The 16,712-nt window shown below is 43.4% G+C and overlaps 1 protein-coding gene across 2 annotated transcripts in view; it reads left to right on the top strand.

The window, feature by feature from the left end:
* The first annotated feature begins 640 nt into the window (after window positions 1–640).
* PGM2L1 (phosphoglucomutase 2 like 1) overlaps window positions 641–16,712 on the top strand; it is a 92,245-nt gene continuing 76,173 nt past the window's right edge. Inside the window, exons 1-2 of one of the 2 annotated variants that reach the window (XM_030556724.1) lie at window positions 641–1,054; window positions 11,243–11,296. In XM_030556724.1, coding sequence (XP_030412584.1) covers window positions 956–1,054; window positions 11,243–11,296 — 153 coding nt within the window. In that variant the 5' untranslated portion in view covers window positions 641–955. The remainder of the gene's footprint in view (window positions 1,055–11,242; window positions 11,297–16,712) is intronic. The other variant, XM_030556732.1, reaches the window with a different exon arrangement.

Here is a 16,712-nt window from a genome sequence, read left to right as displayed (position 1 = left end):
TGACCTGCACTTCCTGTCCTAAACTCTTGGCGTGCTCAGCAGCTGCTCCCCCCACCAGAGGCAGCTGTACATCATTGGTGGTGTGTGCACTTGATGTAGTTGAGGTTGGTTCTGCTTTGAGCAGGGGGTGGGACTACATAACCTGCTGAAGTCCCTTCCAGCCCTGATAGTCTATGATTCACTAGGCCCCATCCTGCTTGCATCAAGGTGGGATTTGCCACTGGGACCCCACTGGTCCCTGGCTGCGTGAGGGATCTCAGGGCCCTGGAGAGCTAGTCTCCTCCCGAGAAGGGAACACTTGGCGGGCACCCGCCGTGGTTCAGCCCTAGCTGCCTCCGCACTGGCAGCGTCCAACCCCGAGAGAGAGCGCAAGGACTGCCGGGAACTGGAGTCCCTTACTCTCCCGATTCTCCTCCCACATCTCGACCCACGAAGGGAGGGAGAACTACATTTCCCGTGGGGCACCGCGAGACGGGCCCTCCAGGGACCGGCACGCAGCAGCTCCGGCCGGGGGCGGGGCGCGGGGCCAGGAGCGCGCATGCCGGGGTGGTGCCGCTGGCCCTGGGTGGGCGTGGCCTGGAACGATGCTGCGGCGACCGTTGGGGCGGAGCCGGCGAAGGGGTGGGGCTGCGGCTGGTAGTGTTGTTGTTAGTGGTCGGCTCGCCGAGCGCACAGCGGAGGGACCGTTACTCTGAGGAGACGCAGTCTGGCGGCGGGAGGGCGCCTGAGGGGTCTGTCCTCGCGCCCGTGCAACCCTCCCCCTTGCGCAGTGCCCGGCTCGCGCCGGGGTCCCTGTCCCGAGGCGGGGACGCCCCCTGCGCCATCGCCCCTTGTCCCGGGCTGAGGCACCGAGCAGCGCCCCGCCCGGGCGATGCGCTTGGCCGTGCTGGGCGCCGGCAGGTGATTCCCCAGCGTCCGCTGCTCGTGCTATTCGCCCGCCGCCTCCGCCGCCGCCATGGGGGACGGAGACGTCAACTCCAACCTGCTCATCGCCCGCAGCACCGGGGACGCGCAGCTGGACAAGGCGGTCGGGCAATGGCTCAGCTGGGACAAGGTGGGTGCCCGCCCCGCCGGCCTGCGGGTGGCAGCCGGGCAGCTCCCTGATGGGCGGAGGTGCCTGCGAGCGTGTCCCTGCCTGTGTGTGTGTCTGTGAGCTGCTGCCTGCCTGGGTGTGCGTGTGTGTCTGGGAGCTGCTGCCTGGGTGTGTGTGTGTGTGTGTGTGCGCGTGTCTGGGAGCTGCTGCCTGCCTGGGTGTGTGTGTGTGTGTGTGCGCGTGTCTGGGAGCTGCTGCCTGCCTGGGGGTGTGTGTGTGTGTGTGCGCGTGTCTGGGAGCTGCTGCCTGCCTGGGGGTGTGTGTGTGTGTGTGCGCGTGTCTGGGAGCTGCTGCCTGCCTGGGTGTGTGTGTGTGTGTGTGCGCGTGTCTGGGAGCTGCTGCCTGCCTGGGTGTGTGTGTGTGTGTGTGCGCGCGTGTCTGGGAGCTGCTGACTGCCTGGGTGTGTGTGCGCGCGCGTGTGTCTGGGAGCTGCTGCCTGCCTGGGTGTATGCGCGTGTCTGGGAGCTGCTGCCTGCCTGGGTGTATGCGCGTGTCTGGGAGCTGCTGCCTGCCTGGGGGTGTATGCGCGTGTCTGGGAGCTGCTGCCTGGGGGTGTGTGTGTGTGCGCGCGCGTGTCTGGGAGCTGCTGCCTGGGTGTGTGTGTGTGTGTGTGTGCGCGTGTCTGGGAGCTGCTGCCTGCCTGGGTGTGTGTGTGTGTGTGTGTGCGCGTGTCTGGGAGCTGCTGCCTGTGTGTGTGCGCGTATTTGGGAGCTGGGGGGAGTTCTGGTCCTGCCTTCTGGCATGATCATCTCGTCTGCTTCCCCTGTAAATCAGAAGCCCCAGAGCCCACCCTTTAGCCCTGCATTAAACCCGCCAAACGGAATTAGACCCAAGTATGACAGCCCGCAGGGGTAGCGGGCGTGTCTGCCTCTGGGAGTGACTGGGTTGCGCAAAAGGGCATCCTGCGGGGTTATCATCAGGTCACTGGCAGGACTGGCCGAGAGCTCTCCGATGGAAGGCTACATTCCCCCACCCGTCGCAGGTTTTATCCCACCAAGGTGCACTTTGCAGTTCCTTAAAAAGGGTATTTTAGTCGCCACTAGACACTGCTGTCTTAAGACATTTAAAAAACAAACAAACATGACCACTTTGTGTGTGTGTGTGTGTGTGTGGGCAGGGGGTGTCTTTGTTCTCTCTGAGGACACGTTAATTTGGCGTTAGTTGGCTTTGCCCTTGGTAATGCGTTTATCTTCCTCATCGTGTGTCTTGTTTTTTGTCAATAAGTGTCAGATCTGGTCTCATGACATCTCATTCCAGTTCTCCTTCTCCTTTGCCCAGTAACTGATGCTCCTTTTATGAGGTTGTCCGACTGCTCAGGTGGTCATGAGCTGACTGCTCTCACCCTTCTCCCTTGTTGCATGAAAGATATATGTGGGAAAGAATGTGGCATGTGAAGATCCTGGAATCACAGATGGGAGTAAACACTATGTTGTGTTGTAATCTGTTTAGCCCATAATGCAGCCTATAAGAAGATGCATTGATTGGCAGATAAATTACTGAATGCACTACTCTATGTGGAGAAGCGAACACTTCAGTGTTTTCTCTTTTCAAATAAATCTCAGAGAGAATTAATCTGGCCCTAATGTAGAAAGGCAACATAAGCTTTTTGTGGTGATTTGACAGGTTCTGAAGGGGGCATTCAATATGAAAAAGGCAAAAAAATTAAATGGGCAAACATTTTTAATGCAATGTGTAACTAACCTAAAGGAATACACTACCTTAGAATATTGTGTTGTAAATACTAAAAAGGATGAGGCATCTATATAAATAGGGATAGCATTTACACATATTCTGTCTGTCCTAAAAAAATAAAGGCTATAATACGTCATGGCACAAGCTCACCACCAGCTGGGGTCAGTGAGCCAGATTATCCACTGGTATTACATAATTAGATGCATTATGGTGTTGGAATGTTTTCATCTGAAGCACTATTAGCTGTTGTCCCTGATAACAGACTAAATGGCTTATTAATTTGTTTTGATATGAGAGTTCCATTGTTAGGCATGATTCTGCAAAGACCTGTCTCCCACTGAAGCCAAAATTGCTTACACGTGATAAACTTTTGCAGGATTTGGCTCATTTTAGGATATCAAAGCTCTTATAAATTTCATTGATTGTAAGAACTCTTTTTTTTGTAAAGAGAATATTTTGGCTAGTACTGAATGCAGTCACCTGAAACCTAGCAACTGCTTAATAGCACATGCACAGCTGCTTGGGACAAGAAGTAAAGAATACCTTTGTTAGGTAATAAAGCAAGTCCTCACTCACCTCTCCAACACCCAGGGTCGTGCGGAGTTGGAATTTGGGCCCACAATTCTGTCAGAGACCAGACACTAATGCGTTGATCAACGGGCTCACACTACCCCAAAAGCTTTAGAATAAGTGTGGCGCCTTTATTAGGGGTGAGCATCAATATTTATACACAGAAGTAAACAAAGTGATTAATAAAAGATAATGGTCATGCATAATCAATCAAGATTTTACAGGAAGAGCAAGTTTAACAAGTAAATGCATAGAGATAAAGGCTAATGGCTACTTGAGGTAGGGGGTGTCATGAGTAGTTTGCAGGTCAGTGCTTTGTTCAAAAAAAGGTTCAGAAAGGATTATGCAGAGACGGCCAGTCTGGGTGTTTTTTGGCTCCAAAGTTCACCAAAAGTTTAGACCCAACACCTTGTATTGACATTAAAGGAGTTTAAAAACAATAGGAACATGGATAATTACCAATATAAAGTATATTTACACTGAATTATGTGAGTCTACTGTGACTTTTTATTTGTCTTGACTTTCTGAATCTGGAAAACTAATGTGTAAACATAGACTTATGTCATTTCTTCAACATTAAACATAAAGATTGGAGTTCTAGCATGCTATTTTAAAAATAGAACGAGGCACCAAAAGGGCTGCACAACTATGCCAGTTTTCACAAAACACTAAAATTTAATGCTAGGATGCAGTCAGGATCCAATATTGTGGATTATCTGGCTAATAATTTTTCATGTAAAGATTCATCAATTCTAAAACCAAAAGGGACCATTGTGGTAATCTAATCTGACCTCCTGTACAACACAGGGCATAGAACTTCCACAAAGTAATTCCTGGGTACATTTGTCAGGTTAAAAATTGTTTGCTTGCTTTTTAAAAAGCTTCCTGACCTGTGTTACTAAACACCTAAGATTAATAATGAATTTTAAAAACATCTAATTTACGAAGTTGACACTTTTAGACAATGGGAATAAAGTGTCAAAATCACTTTGTTTACACTAGCTTTTAAGTCAGTTTCACTTGGTGCTTGTGCCTGATTTCCAGAACTGCACCCTAAAGTGCAACATCTTCAGATCCAAACACCAGGCCTTATCCAGCAAACATCTCATTGAATGAATGTATTTGAACAAAGCATGAAGGTAAAATGAGCAGGATTTTTGGGTTTTTTGTCTCCTGAAATGATGCGAAATAGAAGAACATTTAAAACAGGTTTCTTAAACACTAAATTTTAATAAGAGTTGCAAAAGCAGAACATATGTAATATGACATCTTTATCAAAATGAATATAGTGAATTAGATTTTTTTTAATTAATCAGAATCTTTATATGTATGGTCTTTTGTGTTGTTTGATTTTAAACTCCTTAATTATGATAGCTTTCCTTTGGCCAGATGCCAAAGCCAAAGCAAATGCCTTGCACATACATGATTAATTTGCTTCTGCGAAGCTTTCATCCCATAGCATTGTCATTGTAAACAGATACTACTTGTCTCCATTTTAAAACCAGTTTCTTGGAGCCTAATTAATACACAACCCTCGCCTTTAAACTATTATCATTTTAGGTTTTTAATGTACCTGCAACTGCCTGTGGCTAACGGAAACACCCACTTTAACCATTCATCTGCAGTGCCCGAGAGGAACAATAGGAAACCATTTGACTCCAGGCTAAATAGCACTAGCTTGCTAATGTTGTCTTTTCCTTAATCTGAGAGGAAAAAGAGCTATAGGATGCTTTCCAAAGAATAACATAAGTAGGCGTTTGTACAAAGGAAACTTTCACTAATCTACATTCTGTTTCCATCACGGTTTTCCATTTGTTTCCTTTTCTGCTCACTTCCTTTTTCTTAATTTCCTCTCTTATTGTCAGTTTTTTTTGTTGATCCTTGTCTCATTTTTCTATGCTGAAAAATTAGCATTTTCAAGTTTACAAGATACAGCAGCATCCTGTTTCCCCCCACCCCCGTCATCCTCTTCATCTGTAGACCACATACTTGACCAAATGAAACACTAGCCTATTCTGCTATGAGCATTTCCCCTTTCCTTGGTCCCATTTTTCATGTCTGAATTCTTATTATTTTCCCTTTTGCTCTCCCAAGATTGAGTTTGGGCATGTACAGACTTCTCAGAAAGGGGTCCCAAGACAAGGTATTTTTGAGCAGAACTTCTCCCACGTGGAGCTGACTGTAGAGTCCTAACCTCAGTTGCGTGTTTTCATTAGTTTACTTTTTATCTAGTGCCGGACTATGCTTCTCGAGTGGCATGAAAACAAGATTTCACTGAAGATCTGATATAATCCTTTTATAAGGCCCCTGTCAACGTAGTGTCTGAGAACCTGTTGTGGAGAGCAATGAAAAAGGCATTTAATATGAACCTGGAGGATCATATACTGGTTTCATACCTGAGGAATTTTCCAGGGCAACAGTATATCTAGTGAAGGTTTGGAGCAACTACATAAAAAAACATGAGTCTAAAGGGAGGGATTTATATCTCTGTCTGGAAAAATGTAGTAGTGTGCATAATGAGGGGGTATCTATCTGAGAGGTAAGTTCTCAATCAACATTTTAAAAATAAATGCTTATGCTCTATTGGCCAGCTGCAGGTTTGTTGCTAGTTAGCTCCTGCAGAGCCTACATTCTCCAATGCAGAGATGGGCAAACTATGGCCCAGGAGCCGCATCCGGCCCTTCAGGCATTTTAATCTGGCCCTCAAGATCAAGCTGGGGAGCAGGGTCTGGGGCTTACCCTGATTCAGCCGGGGAGGGGGTTTGGGGGCTTGCCCTGTTCCACGCATGCTAGGGTTCCATGCGACTCCTGGAAGCAGCAGCATGCCCCCCCTGCACCTACTACGTGTAAGGGCAGCCAGGGGGCTCTGCACACTGCCTCCTTTGGCCCACAACCCCTAATTGCGTGCAGATTCATGGCCTGCCATATGATTTTCATACCCAGATGTGGCCCTTGGGCCAAAAAGTTTGCCCACCACTGCTCTATTGGATGTCTGATTACTTGAGCATGCTCAGTGGAGGAGACCTGACTTTATCAGTGTTGACTATATGTGATATTAAGTTCTGGGGCTGAGTAAGTGGAGAATCTTCATAATGGGACTATTGATGTCGCTCTTTTCCTGAGAAGAGGGATTATTATGCTGATGTCAAGCAGCAGAAGACTGCAAAGTTTCTATCTGAACACCAAGTGGCGAAAGCCTGACTTGTGGAACTGCAGTAATTCTGGATGTGCAGACCCCTGTGAGGAGTCCCATTGATTTCAGTGGAGCTTTGCCAGCACAGTGGTGCACTTGCACAGAGCTTATGGCAGACCTAGGCCTTGGCTGGTGGCTATGATCCTTGATGTGGACTGGTAGTGGTGGCTGTGTATACACGGAGGATTATGACAGATGAGCTATTTCACTTTGAAAAGATGCTGCAGTGCCTCTGTGCTGTAGCTTTCATATTTTTGTTGTTGTAAAGTTACATTTAAAGATAAAACTAAAAGAGGTGCATTGATGAAATTAATATAAGATCATTCTCCTTACAAAACCTTTAAAGCATGCTTCTCCAAGCAACAATTACAAATTGAGCACAACTAATTGTCAGAAGCTAAAGAGAAGAAATATTCTGAAATCACTCCATATGCGTTTCAGTGGCAAAAGGATTATTATAAAGTTGAAGGACAAAAGTGAAAATCGTAGCCATAATTCACTGTGGGTAGATTTTGGGGATAGCAAAAGTGTCTCAAAGTGCAAATAAGGCAATAGGGAACTAGCAGCTCAACTAAATAAGAAGCTGTATGGTAAGGCAATTCATTGGTATTAGTTCTTTAAAACTGAACGTAAGATGTACTGGCAACCAATCTTCAAAAAAATTAAAACCACTACACTGTTAGTATTTGTTAGTGAAGAATCCTTGGTGCTATGTTAAGCCAGACTTGTGGAGAGGCTTTAAAAATGCATTACTATGGTCTATTGCACACTGGAGTGTACAAGTCTAGAGATGTCTGCCATGTCAACTTAGGCAAACATGTTGATGCTTTGAATTATTTCTGAGGTAAAAAGAACAAATGTCAAATGATATGTAACAAGAGTCGATAAGGATCCCTAGTTAAAAGAACTGCTGTTCTGTATAGATTCAGGTGATACAGTGAACTAAAATTGATGTTGAGAACTAAATAGCACTTCATCTCTGAGGACATCTTGTAACAAAAATAGAAAAGGTCTATAAAGATCTTGTGTACAAGGAGAAACTAAAAAGAGTAGAATAATTTAGCTTAAACAGAATAAGGAAGAAATGGAGGTATCAAACTGACTAGAGTAATTTGAAGTAAATGTAAGAGTTGGGATACACAGTTTAAGTCAATCAAAATTAAAGTATTCTTTCTAACAGGTGGAAATACTAGAAAAAGCTAAACATTTTAAATATCTTATTTGCTTTGAAGTCTTCATGCAACTTCCTTTTTCATTTCCTTCAGCTCTTTTAGTGCAAATCAATAAAATCAATTTCCCTTTCATTGTTAATTTCACTTCCAGGTTCTCAATACAGCAATGTTTTTAAGTTTTGCTGAGATCCTAAGAATCTCTCTGGTAAAAGATTCATTGTTCTGTAACAGTACCTGTCTGACAAACTCACTACACCCAACATATTGCTCTCATAGTATTTATCCAAAGAAGGTAAAGTGTGAGGCATCTAATAAAAATTTGTCATACTGATTCTCATATTCATTGCATGATGTAGGTACATGGGATATTTGCGTTGTGTATATGTTCTCAAAAAAGCTTTAAAACCTGCAGGCAAACAGGTTTTGCCAGACAAAGGGATGTAGAGTCACCTATCGGCCTTGATTCATATGTAGATTAAGCATTGGAAGCTCTGTTTTGTATACGGTGTCAACAGGAGGATGTGAAAAAAGCTTAGTCAGCACACCAGGAACAGAATCACTGGGGGCCATCCTGACCATGGGGACAACAACAATGAGTTTTGGGAAATGCACGAAGTCATTTTGTTTGCTTTCGCTGAGGAAGCAAAAAGAACAGTACTTTTTGCATTCATGAGATAAGCTGTTTTTAAACAAAACTTTAATAGGCTAAAAACCTAACTTCAGATCTTGTATTTATTGTGAAGGTGCAAATGCTAGTAAGTTGAGATGATTAATAACGAATAAACAGATCTTTGGATTTTTTTTCTACAATAGAATTTAAAAATCAAGAATGTGGTATAAGTGGTACTATCAGGGTGACAATGCTTTAAACTATATGTTAGAGATGCATTAGTTGTGTCACAGAAAATTCTAAATTCCATGTTGCTCAGGAACACTTATAAAATACTTTCCATACTACAGTCCTATTGGATTTTTAGGGGCGGATCCTGCTTCCATTTGAAAACATTAATAAAACATCCACCGACTTGCAATAATTATAGCAGGAATTTTAAGTTTTGTATAGGCTGATGGCCATGGATTTGTGTACTTTGCAATTCTGTGGCTGTGGAATTTATTTTAGAATTGTGTTCCAGAATGAGTATTTTTTATATTTAAAAAACAAAAAGCTTCTAGTCCTTATGGACGGGAAGAAAACATAAATGCGAACAGTGTATCTAATACAGTGTTTGCAGAAAGATAGGAACAATAGTTCTGAGGCATGAACTGTCCTATTATCTCAATTAGTGTTTGTTCTGAAACCTAATTATGGCAGTTAAAAATGCAACTTTCACTACTGATCATGTTGTCATCACTCACTTTCTCAGGTGCCAAAAGTCCCAACTGTCTCCTCTGCTGCCAAAACTGTTTCCCCTGATTTTTATACTTCATCTATTTGTCTTCAGTACAAACTGTGCAGCACATTGAAAATTAAAAAAAAAAAAATGGAGTAGCAGAAAACTGAATTCAACTGAGGCTATATTCTGATTGTACTAATCAATTTAATATTCAGTAAAATCTTAATGTGTTAATCTAGTTGAAGATGTCACAGAATTTTCAACCCTGGAATGTCTCAGGGTTCTGTGGTTTTGCCATGGAATATGTGACTCTGCTTGGGGAGTTTCATAAGTCGGCACTCAAACTTGATATGTGTGTCAGGAGGGAGAAGGAATCTATACATCTACTGTCAATTCTAGAGTAACACTTCAAAATTAGTTCCACAATACCTGCAAAGTAAGCAAAAGTAATTTTGTATTGAAGCATGAAAACAGTAAGTCTGCCTCTCCTGATCATTCATCTTAGTGGAATAGTGCTTCAGAATGTCAGTCTAGAGCAGTATGCTTTCTGCAAATGTTCTAACTTCCCTGGACAAAATCTGGATGTGTAGGGGGTACAGAGGATTTAATATCTTCCTACTAGAGAACACTTTCAGGTAATCCATATCATTCTTTTTGTAATACACCTCTACCTCGATATAACACTGTCTTCGGGAGCCAAAAAACCTTACTGTGTTATAGGTGAAACCGCGTTATATCAATCTTGCTTTGATCCGCTGGAGTGTGTAGCCCTGCCCCGCCTTCCCCCAGAGCGCTGCTTTACTGCATAGTATTCAAATTCGTGTTATATCGGGTCATGTTATATCGGGGTAGAGGTGTACCTTCTTCAAATCCAGGGACAAGGTTGTATTCTGTCACTGAGCCTCCTGCCCCATGTTTTTTTTCTTTTTTTCCATTTCATGTGCTAATTCATTCCCCTGTGCTCTTCTGTTACAACAGACCTAACATTAATGATGATCTGTTGAAAAGAAACTTCTGCAGCCTTTTTTACATTGTCAAATAGCAAGCTTGGCGAAGATTCAAAATGCTTCTCTTTCTGGAGTTGATGTTGGAAGATTTTTCTGAGCATCCTTAGTAGAGTCCACTTGAAATGAGATATTAAAAACACTATTGCGTAGTCAGTGAGGTGGAATAATAGGCCAGAATCATGAATTTGCAGACCTTGGGGAGAGACTGTGATGAAATTTGCAAAGGATCTTGATGTCGGTAGACCTGAAAATTGTTTTGGAAGGGGTAAAACTTTGTAGATTCTAAGAGTGGTTGAATTATTTTCTTTGCTTTTACTCTTAGGCCTTGGCTACACCGGCGCTTTACAGCGCTGCAACGTGCTCGCTCAGGGGTTTGAAAAAACACCCCCCTGAGCGCAGCAAGTTACAGTGCTGTAAAGCGCCAGTGTAAACAGTGCCCCAGCACTGGGCGCTCCCAGGGCTGTAAGCTAATCTCCTCAGGGAGGTGGAGTACCTGCAGCGCTCTCCCAGCGCTGGTGCCGTGACCACACTCACACTTCAAAGTGCTTCTGCGGGAGTGTTCCCGCAGCAGCGCTCCCGCGGCAGTGCTTTGGAGTTTCGAGTGTAGCCAAGCCCTTAGAATACCTGCTTTTGTAACAACTTTTCTTTCTTTAATATTAATCTTTGTCAGTGTCTGATAAGACCAGTAATGTCATTTGAACTAGAAAGTGCCATGCAAGCTGAATTAAATTTAAAATTCAATTCAAATTAGGTTTAGTTAAAATGGGTTTAAGATATCTTATCTATCTATCAGTTAAACTCTCAGATCTAGTTTAGAAAACAATTTGAGACGAGATCCTTCTCTTTCTTTTATATTTATTTTAAAGTTGAGCTAGTTGCGGCAGTGAAAGAAAATGATTCTAGGAAAGTGACTTATGCCAATATCTATGCAAATATGTTGGCAGGAACAATATTCAAACTTGATGTTGCTTAGAGAGGAAATCATCTTTGTTGGTGCCTGTGGTGCTGTGTGGTGTTACATAAATGTATTACATTTTGCTGTAGTTTTGTTGGTTCAAGGCTAACAGTTCTCGGTAGCTTTTGTTATTTACCTAACAATTCAGTCTTCTTCCTCTTGTCTTCCAAATGGAATTTCCCTTCAGTTTCCAAAGAATATTCTTAAAATATATTTTTTTATTTAGCTTTCTGAGATCTTGTTTGGAGGGCTTACTGAGAGTGCCTACAAGGTGAAAAAGGTAGGAATTTTTATTACTAGTTTGTGCTTTTATAGATAAATATTGTTGCATTTATACACCTCCATAGTAGGTTTTGTAACAAATCTTAACAATAGGGTTAAAATAACTATGTAATAAAATGTTAGGTGGCCTTTCCTTTAGTCCAAACCTTTGGTTTAACTGCAAACCTGTACAGAAATAATTACTTATTGGAGGGAATATCTTTTCATAAGAATGGTGCACCAAACCCATTGGGAAGGGAACACTTGATACAGTGCAGGGATTTGATCTCTGCTGGCCAGGCAGGGTGTGGGAGTGCTGAGGGCAGCATGCTCATTTGCTTTGTGGGGGTGTTATATTTGCACTGCCTTTGAACAAAACCACGTATCCCCAACAATGTTTAGACAACAGACTGAACAGCACAGACTCTTCAAATAGTAGCAGAAGGAAGGTTGCTCTGTTGGGGCCTTTAAGGATGCTAGAGTGTCCTGGAGCATCTGTTTTATAAAACAAGGAAAACTTAAAAATAATTGAGGAGCAACTGCTAGGTTTTTTCACCTTAAAGGGTTTCAGTAAAGCCTCCTGTCACAGTAATTCTGGCAGCTGCCAAGAGGAGGCATGTAAGTCTACATCTGTATTTGATTTATTTTAACTATTCTCTTCTGACCCTTCTGTTTTATATTAATCAAATTTGGTCTGAATTCATGCCTGTGTCTGTTTCTAAGATGCTTGTTTTCTGTAGCCTGAAGAGCATAATTCTAAGTAGCAACATCCTCTATGCTTTTGGTTAGTTCAATAAAAGGTATTGTTTAACTTAAATAAACTTAATAAAGGTTGTTATAGGAAGAAGGTCTGTTGTACAGAGGGTTTGGTTCTCATACAAGGATCTTTCAGCTGTGTGTCTAGTCTGAGTTAAGGTTTACTTGTACCCCAGAAATATAATGGAATGCTGCATACTTTTACTAATTCCCTGCATCTTTCCTGAGCCCTATATTCATTTTCAGCCAGTGCTAAAGTTACTCTCAGTGGGAAGCATAATGGTGCAGTGATGCTGAAAGCTTTCCTGCACAATACAGTGCCTTTGAAATAGGGTGTGTCAGTTTTTTTCCTTTACTTCATGCACTCGCGGTTGTGGTATTAAATCCATGCCACACAAACCTTAATTTTCAATGACTATGCCGATTGCTGGTTCCTGTTTGTCTTATGGATCTAAGAACTGAACCTTTATAAGTGAGCCACTGCACACCTGAAAAACTGAGTACAGTAGAATTTATTTAATACACATCTCTTTAAAAAAAACAAACAACAAAAACCTGGTGGTCTCACTCCACTTCTCAGTGAAGCTATAATAACACAAGCTGTGGTGATCGATTGATTAATGACAGGTTTCAGAGTAGCAGCCGTGTTAGTCTGTATCCGCAAAACGAACAAGTACTCCTGTTCTTTTTTCGATTGATTAATGTAAGACTCTGCTCTTACAAAATACATTTGTGTGTATATTTTTTTTGAATATTGTGTACAGTACAGTATTGAGTATTGAGATGGTGCCAAACTGGTATGACCCAACTGAATGAATGGTGAGAACATGGCTTGACATGACTGAACTGTGAAAGAGGATTCTGGGAGAAGACTCCTTTTCTTAGCTTCAGGCAGATGCCAGAAGTGAAACTGACTGGCTCCATGTTGTGTGTGTGATCAATACTGATCTTTGCATTAGCAAATGTGTCCACTTGAAAGCAAACAACATGTGTAGAACATCTTGAGTGGAGCATAGGCTGACTGCAGAAGGACCCTGTAGAAGGACATCACGCAGGGGCTGAAGTGAGTGATTCATCAGGGAGTGAATGTGGGGGGTAATGTTCAGTTAGCACCACTCTGCAGTCTCCTCCTAAAGTATTAGGTAAAAACTAATAACCGCAGTCCCACTGGGCATGCTTTTAAGACGTGAATCCTTTGAGGAAAAACTGTAAAAATCAAGCAAATTAAATTCTGTTGGGGATTCCTTAATTGACACTTGAAGAAGCTGCTAGACAGAGTAGCCAAAACTCTGGTCCATGGGCTTGAGTAGGATTGTGACCAGAGGGGTTTCCAGGCAGCCAAGGCCTTGCCTCGAGGGAATCAGAGACAGACCAGAGGGCTGAGGAGACCAGACCAGGAGAGAAGAAGCCATCCATAAAGTTGGTGACCACCTTCTCTGCGAAGCAGGGACTGAGTAAAGCTAGCGCAGGGCCTGTTTGTGTATGTTTGTGAAAGAGAGGCTCGCTGAGAGGAATGTATAGCTCTTAACATATGGTTCTTAATGTCTAACATAGGAATTATGTGCATAATGTAACCCTTTACCAGTTGCGTAATTCCTTTTCAATAAACTGCTGTGCGTGCAAGATAATTATTGTGGACCTTTTCTCACTGGTATCACAGTAATCTGCTCCAATGGGAGCCATTAAAGATCCATTTCAGGGGTAGTAGTACTCCCTGGTGCCAACATTGAGCACAAAGAATTAAATATGGCTAACCAGATTTTGAAAAGTTCCAATCCCAGGCCAAAATTTTATAGGAGTCAGAGATCCCTGAAAAAGATTCAGGGCTAGTCAACAGTGGGAACTTGCATGGGCATAGCTTAATCTCTCAGGGATGTGAAAAATCCACACCCTTAAGAGACATAGCTACACTGACCTATCCCTTGATGTAGACAGAGTTAATTCGATGGAAGAATTCTTCTGTTGACCTAGCTACTACACTGCTACCCTGATATAATGCCACCCGATATAACATGAATTCAGATATAACACGGTAAAGCAGCGCTCCGGGGAGGGGTGGGGCTGTGCACTCTAGTGGATCAAAGCAAATTCGATATAACGCAGTTTCACCTATACCATGGTAAGATTTTTTTTGGCTTCCGGGGATAGTGTTATATTGAGGTAGACGTGTACCTCTTGGCATAAGTAATCCACCTGCCCCAGCTGGAGAACCTCTCTCATTGACATAGATCGTGTCTATGCTGACACACCACAGCAGCACAGCTGCAGCGGGGCACTGTAGCAGTTTAAGTGTAGACAAGTCCTTAGAATTAAAATGTTGCCAGTTGTGCTAGCATAATGGTAGCTGTGCGTACAATGGTGTAATGGTTTTTAGCTTCAAGGTATGGGAATGTTGACCATAAAATCACAGCTTTAATTGCCTTTGGATAAATTTGATGTAGACGACTCACTAATATAATAAATCTTTCAATTTTTAAACCACAATATGCTGGTCTAGCGGATGAGAGAAAGCAGCAGATGTGATCTATCTTGGTTTTAATAGGCTTTTGATACATTCCTACATGACATTCTCATAAGCAATTTGGGGAAACGTGATCTAGATGAAATTACTGTAAGGTGGGCACAAACTCTTTGAAGAATCATATTCAGAATAGTTATTAATAGGACTTACCTAGTGGGCTCCCCTGGGGGTCTGTCCTGAGTCTGGTACAGGTCAGTATTTTCATTAATGACTTGAATAATGGAGCGGAGATTATGGTTATAACAGTTGCAAATGACACTAAGCTCTGAGGAGCTGCACGTTGAAGGACAGGATCAGAATTCAAAATGACCTTCACAAATTAGAGAATTGGTCTGAAATCAACAAGATGAAATTCAATAAAGACAAGTGCAAAGCACTGTACATAGGAAGGAAAAATCAAATGCACAACTACAAAATGGGGAATAACTGTCAAGGTGGTAGTTCTGCAGAAAAGGATCTGGGACCTATAGTGGATCAGAAACTGAACGTGAGCCAATGATGATGCAGTTACAAAAGAGGTTAATAAAATTCAGGAGTGTAGTAACGAGTGTTGTATGTAAGGGTATAGCTACACTTGCAACTTCAAAATGCTGCTGCGGGAGCGCTCTCGCGGCAGCGCTTTGAAGTGCGAGTGTGGTCACGGCGCCAGCGCTGGGAGAGAGCTCTCCCAGCGCTGCAGGTACTCCACCTCCCCGTGGGGATTAGCTTACAGCGCTGGGGCCCTGTTTACCCTGGCACTTTACAGCGCAGTAACTTGCTGCACTTGGTGTGTTTTTTCACACTCCTGAGTGAGAAAGTTGCAGTGCTGTAAAGCGCCAGTGTAGCCAAGGCCTAAGATATGGGAGGTAATGGTCCTCTGCTAGGCATTGGTGAGGTCTCAGCTGGCGTACTGTGTCCAGTTTGGGGTGCCAGACGTCAAGAAAGATGTGGACAATGTAGAGAGAGCCCAGAAGAGATGGTAAAAGGTCTAGAAAACCTGACATGAGGAAAGTTTGAAAAACAAACCAACAAAAAAACCCACCTGGGCATGTTTAGCTTCAAGAAAAGAAGGCTGAGGGGGGACTTGATAAGTTTTCAAATATCTTATAAAGAGGACAGTGAGTGAGTGATCATGTCCACTGAAGGTAGAACACGAACTAAGGCTTAATCTACAGTAAGGGAGGTTTAGATTAGATATTATGAAAAATTGTATAATTACCAGAGTAGTTAAGCACTGGAATAGGTTATGAAAGGAGGCTGTGGAATTCTCGTCGCTTGGACAATCAGCTGTCGGGGATGGTGTAAAACGGTTTACTTGGCCCTGCCTCAGTGCAAGGGACTGGATTAGATAAACTCGTGAGGTCCCTTCCAATCAGAGCCGTCCCTAGGGTATGACAAATCAAGGTGACTGACTTGGGCCCTGCGCTTTGAGGGGCCCCATGCTTCGTGAGGAGGCAGGAGGGGGTGGGGTGGTGGTGGTGAGGAGGAGCCCACCTACCAATCACCTCCTCTCCCCAGTGCCTTCTGCCTGCTAGTGGCCCCGCCAATCAGCGCCTCCCCCTCCCTGCCTCCTAGCACCTACTGCTAATCAACTGTTTCGCAGTGTCTGGAGGCGCATTGGGGGAGGAGCAAGGGTGCAGCGGGGGAGGGGGCAGAACTGTGTGGGGAAGGGGAGGGTGGGGGTGGATCTGGGTGGAAGCACCCACTGGCAGATAGAAACTCGAGGCCTGTGTCCTGGGCCCCCTACCCTCCCTAGGTAGCTTTCAACAGATAAACATCTGTTGAAAGCTTTGGGATTTACTAATTTTGGGCTCATAACTAGTAAATTTAAAAAGATTCTAGTAATCACCTAGCTACTGAGCAAGACCCTAACAAATTTATAATTCATTTTGGAAATTCTTGGCTGCTTTTCTTCCTGTGTAATGCACATCAGATAATTTGTTTTTGGTGCACCAGTGTTATTGGCGTTAGCACGTTTTTGTGGCAGTGGCAAACTTGTATTGGTAAAATATGCATTCATGCTATGTTTAAATTGCAATACTGAAACCTAGTTATTTCTGCAGAATGTACTTGTGACTGTAAGAGCACCCCAGCTGGGTGCTCTCTGGTATGTAACAGTAAATCTCAGCTGGCCTGACCAGCTCAACGCACCTCACACTGTTGCCATGATATTTGTTTA

Source organism: Gopherus evgoodei, chromosome 1 (genome assembly GCF_007399415.2).
Source record: "Gopherus evgoodei ecotype Sinaloan lineage chromosome 1, rGopEvg1_v1.p, whole genome shotgun sequence".
NCBI classification, from domain to species: Eukaryota; Metazoa; Chordata; order Testudines; family Testudinidae; genus Gopherus; species Gopherus evgoodei.
The sequence above is the reverse complement of the archived record's forward strand: the minus strand, read 5'-3'. Positions and strand labels throughout refer to the sequence as shown.